A 7,272-nucleotide genomic window follows, 5' to 3' on the forward strand; every position below is an offset into this window, starting at 1 on the left:
TAGTGAGCCCCTTCAACTCCCACAGACTTTTCCTCAGGCAGGAAATCTGAGCCCACTGCCTGGCCTAAGACAGCTTCTAGGGCTCGGTGGTTTGTGTTATTCCTTCTCTTCTCTCTCTTGCTCTCTTTTTTTTCCCCTAAATGCAACAAAATAAAGCCAAACAAAAAGCCCAACGCCTGGCGTGGCTTGTCAGGGAGTTATGCAAGTGTGTAAAAAAATAAAATAAAATAAACATTGAGTTTTCAGCATTTGGGGCTGTTTGATTAGGCACGGAGCAGAGCCAAGGGCCAGTGAGACACAGAGAAGGCTCAGGGTAGAGGGGCGAGGGGAGGGGCTGGAGAGGAGGTTGGAGGGGGCTCAGCACCAACTCGGAAGTGGCTATTTGCCTCCTGCAAACTTGGCCATGCTCTGACTGACTGAGCCCAGACACAGCGCGTTTCGGACCCAACTCCCAAGGGCTCCACTTTCTCTTGCCATCCGCCATCCCTGCTCCTTGGCTGTTAGGACACACCAAGGGTCATGCTATCCATTCCCCTGTCACTAAAAGACTGTGCTCTTGTCTCTGTAGTGCTCTCCTCTCCTCTCCTGAAGAGATTCCACAGCCTGTCTTCATTACCCACCACCCCTACTCCCCCCCACCACACCCACACACACACACACACACCCACACACACACACACACACACACAATCAGTATAGCTTTTCTGCTCTCACTTAACTCCTGCTAACTACAGTTTTAGCCCCTTTTCCTTTACCTGCTCTGAAGTGGAGCTGGAGAGCAGCTGGGTGCCACCCTGAGAAGTGAGTCTCCCTGCCTCTCTTCTTCAGGCTTGACTTCAACATCATCTGGGTCATGGCAGGTGTCTGCAACCCTTCAGGGCTCATTCCACAAACATTTATAGAGCCCCTACCATTTATCAGGCTCTATGGAGGTTGGATCCTTCATTTCACTGAACCCTCAAAACAGATGAGAACCCCGAAGCTCAGAGAGGTTGAGTAACTTAGGCATGGCCGCACAGCTGGTCAGTGATTGAGTCAGGATTTGAACTTAGGTTTTATTTCAAAGTCTCCCCCACTCTCCTACACCAGTTCCGTGTGGAATTGTCCTCACCTGGGTGCTAGGGATCTTGTAGCCTCACGTTTTCTCTGAACTGCGAAGATGCTCTGAAGACTTGACCCTGAGAGGAGGAGGGCGTTTGGCCAGGACAACAGACCCTGTTGAGCTTGTTCCTTGTCATTTTCCAGAATCCTGATAGGGAAACTGAGGTTTCCCGAGGCTCCTCAGCCCTGTTTTTGACCTCAGGGTGCCTGGAGCTGCAGCTGCAGCCCCGACTCTGGCTGCGTGGAATCCCCGGGATGCAGGGCGCGGGGAGGGGAGGAGTACGGGCAGAGGGTCTGCGCCCGGGTCGAGAGCACACGTGCGGCTGTCAGTCCTGCGCTCCAAACGCAGCGTCCCAGCTGCGGGCCAGGGCGTGCGGGAGGGGGCTACGGACTCCCGGGCCTGGCGCTCCAGTCCGTTTTTTCCTGTGGATCCCGGGAAGGGGGGCCGGCTCGGAGGTGGGACTGCAAAGGGGGGGATTCCCTCCCTCGTGCGAGCGGAGGACTGGCTCCTCTCCGAGCTGGGAGCTCCGGCCGAGCGGAGGCGCGACGGAGAGCACGAGCACCGGGTGGAGAGCCGGGAGCGGACCGCCAAGAGGGGCATTGCGGAGAGCGAGGGCCGGACCGAGCTGCCCCAGAGGACCGATTCGCCGGGTGGGGCTCTGGTCCCGGAGGGCGTGAGCCGTCCGTAGATTGAGCAACTTGGGAACCCGCGGGCGGAGCGCGGGAGAGCCGGGAGCCCGGGACAGTCCTACCGCGGGCGAGTGAGCCGGCCTCGCCCTCGCCCTTCCCGGGCCTGTCCCCGCCGCGGCTGGCAGCGTGGAGGTGAGTCCCCCCTGAGCTACCCCGTCCTCCTCCCTAGCGCCCCCTTCCCTGGGGCCTGGGGTGCCGTGGGCCCTCCCGTCGGGGCTTGGCCGAGCTGAGCGCGGGGGACAGACAGCAAGGGGACTTCTGACTGCGCTCCGGTCAGCGAGGGCGGGAGAGGGCACCTCTTGGAACCCCTCCTGCAAGTCCTGCCGCCCTCCGCCCGCGTCATCCCGCAAGCCAGTGGGCAGCCGCCTTCCGGTTGCTACCTCGGGCTCCCCTCATCCCCGCAGCCCCAGTGATCGTCTTCACTCGTAGTTCTGAACTCCCCAAGTCCGCCAGCCCCCTTCAACATCACCCCCAAGTCAGAAGCTTTGATCCCTGGTCTCATCTCGGATTTCTCCTCGTCCTACGGCCCCTGGGTTACCTATCCCCACCCCAGTCCCGCAGGCCCGGCCCGGGTCCGACGTGGCAGGCAGCTTGCGCGGCGGCCCTCTTGAGCTGCGAGGTGGCGCGGCTCAGTGGCCCGCGGGGCAGGATGACATTTGCTTGGTTGGGGAGAGGTGGGGGCTGTGTGTTCGCCCCGGGCTCCCAGGAGGGCAAGGGCGGATTCTGGGTACGAGCACTTGGGGCAGGAGTTTTCTTATGAAACTGGCCTCTTGGACTTCGCGAGTATTCTTGGATTGGGGGGGGGGCGGCAGTCGGGGGACTTCAGGTTCGCCTCCCCTCCCCCTGCACCTGTCGGGCCTCTTCCGGATGGTGGGGAGGGAAGAATTTGCACGCTTGGAGCGGTGATGGAGGGACGACCTCACCCTTGGTGTTGGGGGCGGGGGTGGGAGGCAGCACCTGGTTTAGCTCTGGCGGACCCTAATCCCGACAGGTCCGGCAGGCAAGCACTTGGTCCCGCCCCCAGTCTAGCAATTCTTCTGCCCCCACCCGCCAGCCCACACCGCGGCCAAAACTCTACACCCGTAGCGGGTCCTGGGGAGGGCTAATGAGAAATGATGTGGATGGTTTACATTTTTGGGTCTGTGTCCGGCCCCGGACGGAATACCAATTTATCCTGATAGTGTTGCAAGCAAAAAGGTGAAAGGTATTCCAGCCCTCTGGGGGGACTGAGTCCCCGCCCTCAGCTCCACCCCCAACTGTGTCCCCCTCCCTAGCTTGTGCCCTCCGGACCACCTAGCACGAGCGGCCTCTCTCCTCGGTCTCCCACCCGAGCTCTGCCTCTGCCTCCAGCCCCTTCCCCACCTCCGTGGGTCTAGTCCCCCAGCTGGCTCATGCCGAACACGCCCCAACTCCCTGCTCTTTGCCCCGCCCTCCAGATCCCCAGTCCTAAGTAGCGAAGCGGCTGGTCACTGACTAGGTTTGCAAGCGCAAGACCCTTAACCTCTGCCTGCCAGTAAAAGAGGAAGAATTTTACTTTCCTCCTTGAGGAGTAAATGAGAGCCTAGCACATGGCAGGCGGTGCAGGTCGGTGATGCATACGAATCCCTCATTCCCACCCTGGCAGAGACGAAATGCGCTGCCTCACCCCCCACAGATGCCTGAGACCTTGATCACTGCCAGCACGTTGGGCCTCAAAACATGAACCGCTTCTGCCATATAACCCAGGGGGCAAGGGAAATCGGACAGGGGAACGAACAGAAATAAGGCAGGCTACTTAAAAGAAAGTCATCAGCTCCTATCTCCTCTCTCAGCCCTAGTCCACGTGTGTGTGTGTGTGTGTGTGTGCGCGCGCACGTCCACTGCAAGTGGTGTGTGTGGTGGGGAATGGCAGGGATGAGCTGGGGTTCCCAGTCTGAGACATATCCAGCTTTTAAAATCAGATTTGACATAAAATTCTGAACTTTCAACTTTTAAAAAATCAGATCTGGTAGTACTGAGTCATTATTTCTAGCTATCAACAACCAACTGCAAGTGAACAGCATATGCTCCCTTTAGATGGAGCATTTGCCCTTCGCTTTCTTACCCCCAGCCCCACCCCCACCCACATACATACATACACATGCAGTTTCCTTCCTATTTGTTGCTTGTACCCCTGGTATAAAAAACTCTTAGGTCCTTTTCAGAGTTGATTCTATCTGCATATACCGTATGTTTTCAAGTGCTTGAAACTTTTCCTGTTCAGTGGTGGGTGAGAGAGACCAGTGTCACTTGTTCCAGTGGCAGTCACTTCTAGACCCTCCTCCCTATTTCCTAGCTGAGATCTTGGTTTGATGGTGCTTCAAGTGGGAGTGGGCCAGGACTGGGTGAGCATGGCAAGAGCTGGCTGAAAGCTAAGACCTGGGAGGATTGGGGTGGAGGGGTAGGGAATTAGAGGGAAGGAGAGGAAGGGAGCTAACCTTTGCTGAGCACTAACCCTGAAGTGACACGCTTTGTGCAGGACAGGCACAGGGAGTGCAGAGGTTCACAGGAGACCTTTTCTGCACCAAGGACCCCAGAGGCACTGATCCCACAGTGAGACCAAAGTCTCACAGACCCAGCATTTAACACCAGGTGTTTCTGATGTGGTCTTCTCCTCCAGAGTCTGTCCAGTGTAAAGACCGATGGTACCCTGAGAATATATCTGCCTGGGGTCCTCAATCTCAGTTTGAGAAATGCTGCAGTGAAAGGTTAACCCTATCACTCTGAGCAATCACTTTGGGGCCAAGGTGATCAACGATAGAGATAAATGCAAATATGGAAATTGCATAACAGTGCTCAGTGTTAAGATGCATATCTAGATGACAACAAAAACTGTTTATATTGCTTCTTAGATGACCATTGGAATGCAGCCACAAAATTAAGTCTTGGTCGTAGAAAATACAGTGAATATTGTTGAGTCCTCGCTATGTGCCAGGCATCATTCTAAGCAGTTTCATGTATTAACTCATTTAAGCTATAAAAAACAACAACCCTCTTGCAGATAAGGAAACTGAGGTTCTGACCAGCTAAGCAATTAGCCCAAAGTAACAGCTAATAAGTAGGGGAGCCAACATTTGAAGCCAGGCAGTCTGACTCTGAAGTTTGTGCCCTTGACCCTCACATGCTCTATGGCCAACCTCTGAGACTATGTACTTGGGGCTAAAGACCTCAGTTTGACAAACTCAAGGTGATGGAAGTGTGAGTGGGGGGTAGGGGGGATGGGAAGGCTTTGGCAGGTCATGCAGGGAGCACTGGAGGGGTAGGTAGGGGCTGGCAGCCCACAGGGCATTAAGGGTGGCTAGGGGCATCTTTGCTGGCTCTGGCCCCAGCACCAGGTGGGATCCATCAGCCTCATGTAAACACTTCTCACAGGCAGCTTAACCACTTGTGTGTGTCTGGCCTTCAAAGCCAGTGAGAGAGACTGAGGAGGGAGGTGCTGATCTCCCCTGAGGAACCATGATTTATCTCCCATGCAGGTGGGCTCTCCTGGGGCCTCTCTGAGAGGCAAAGAGAGAGCTCATTGGGACAGGGGCTGGGAAGGGCACCTCTACTCCAGCAATTCAGATTTCTTATTCGTAAGCCAAAACTCAGCCAACTCTCAGAACAAGCCTGTGAAATAGGCATATATATCCCCATCTTATAGATGAAGAGTCTGAGGTTCAGAGAGGCTAGGCGACTTGTCCAAAGGCATCTAACCAGTGAATGGAAGGGCGATGCTTCCCCGGCAGGTACAAAGCTTCCTGAAGTCTCCCTGTTTCCTCCTGTCCCTGTGTGAGGGGATGTGGATATGCAGTGAAGCCTGGGCTGGCCTCTGCTGTGAGGGCATTCAGTCCTGTGAGTGTGCACTGGGGTTCCATCCTCTGACTCCCAGGTTGGGCTCCAATTTCCCAGACACATTTTGTTGGGGAAGGACTAGCTCCCCCCTGCCCCCATCACGCAGCCAGCGGTCCAGAGACCTGGCTTTCACTGGGCTGGGGGATTATCCCCATTCTCTATGTCTCTGGCCAGGGCAGGCATAGCTGCCTCTTTTATCCTCTCACAAAGGCCAGGCCCGCCAGGCCTGCTGTGTCAGAGTTTCTGTGGCCGGGGAAGCCTTACTTCCTTTTCTCCCGCCAAGCCCAGAGGGCCACGCAGAGTCTGCCAGCTTGTCAGGGGCCACTGCTCTAGCTCCTGGACAGGTGAAAGACATATGGGTGATGCAGCACTGGGATGAGAAAGCTGGGGGGTCAGCCACAGAAGGACAGAGAGAGCTTCTCTTTAATAGACATGATATTACTGCAGCATGGGGTCTGTAGGGTAGACCTAAAGAAGGACTTCCAGTTAGAACTGGCCAATATTGGGTAAGGATCAGCTGGTTCCCAATGATCCACAAGTTTAGTTTGAGGGTCCACCATATTCCAGCTGCTTGGGTAGCCAGCTCTAGTCCCAGGTTAGGGAATTCTGCAAGATAGGAAAAGGAATAGATTTCTTCAATGGGGGTGCCAGGTGGGCAACTTGTGATGTTCAAACATTCTGAGTTCTCACAGTCTCCTGGGCAGGAGACCACATGGGAGTATAGGAGGCATAAATTGGGGGGACCCCATAGTACCCTGGAATTAATCATTCTCTCTCCTCCCACAACAGGTTGGGTTTTGGAGGTGTCCCTGCTGAAGTGACAACAAGTTCTCCCATGTGACACTCCCAAGTGCCTTTGAGGAAAGCTCTCTGGACATCCTTATGGGCTGATGGAGAAGTGGGCTCCCTACACCCTCTCTGTCCCCACCTAAGATTATGGTGGATTTGGGACACGGCCCAGGCCTGGGCCTCCTGCTGTTGACCCAGCCCCGGAGGCGTTAGCAAGAGCCCTGCGCCATCCACTGCCCCAGAGACCACCCCTCCTACCAGGGGCCTAGAGCTGGCGAGTGACTATGCGGCTTGGGCTGTGTGTGGTGGCCCTGGTTCTGAGCTGGATGCATCTCACTGCTGGCAGCCGGGGGATCAAAGGGAAGAGACAGAGGCGGAGTGAGTAATGAACAGGGCGAGGAGCCATGGGAGTGGGAGGGGGCCACCTGGGGACCAGAGAGCCTCTGGTGGCTTCATTCTGTGATGACCATTACTGATCTCTACTTTGTCTATTACAGATGTGTAGATTACTCAATAGATTATCCTGTTTGTGGATTATTCAGTTTGTGGATTAATTTGTTGAGATTGCCCATCATGTAGATTCCTCACTTTGTCTATGTTCCCCTTTGAAGGCTCTGCTTTCTAGATTAACCCCTCTCTCATGAGGATCCAGTGTGTGGATTATGCCCTTTGACATAACACCAGCTTTGTGTGCTATCTGTGGAGATGCTTCCTGACCCTCCGCCCCAGGGTGCTTGGCTCCCTTCTCACTGACAGTTCAGGGCCATTTCTTTCTTTCTTTCTTTCTTTCTTTCTTTCTTTCTTTCTTTCTTTCTTTCTTTCTTTCTTTCTTTCTTTCTT

General features: G+C 55.1%; 1 protein-coding gene across 1 annotated transcript in view; it reads left to right on the forward strand.

The window, feature by feature from the left end:
• The first annotated feature begins 1,642 nt into the window (after nucleotides 1–1,642).
• RSPO1 (R-spondin 1) overlaps nucleotides 1,643–7,272 on the forward strand; it is a 20,822-nt gene continuing 15,192 nt past the window's right edge. Inside the window, exons 1-2 of the mRNA XM_019657832.1 lie at nucleotides 1,643–1,923; nucleotides 6,433–6,810. Coding sequence (XP_019513377.1) covers nucleotides 6,717–6,810 — 94 coding nt within the window. The 5' untranslated portion in view covers nucleotides 1,643–1,923; nucleotides 6,433–6,716. The remainder of the gene's footprint in view (nucleotides 1,924–6,432; nucleotides 6,811–7,272) is intronic.

The sequence above is a fragment of the Hipposideros armiger genome, unplaced genomic scaffold (genome assembly GCF_001890085.2).
Source record: "Hipposideros armiger isolate ML-2016 unplaced genomic scaffold, ASM189008v1 scaffold_10, whole genome shotgun sequence".
In the NCBI taxonomy this organism is placed as follows: domain Eukaryota; kingdom Metazoa; phylum Chordata; class Mammalia; order Chiroptera; family Hipposideridae; genus Hipposideros; species Hipposideros armiger.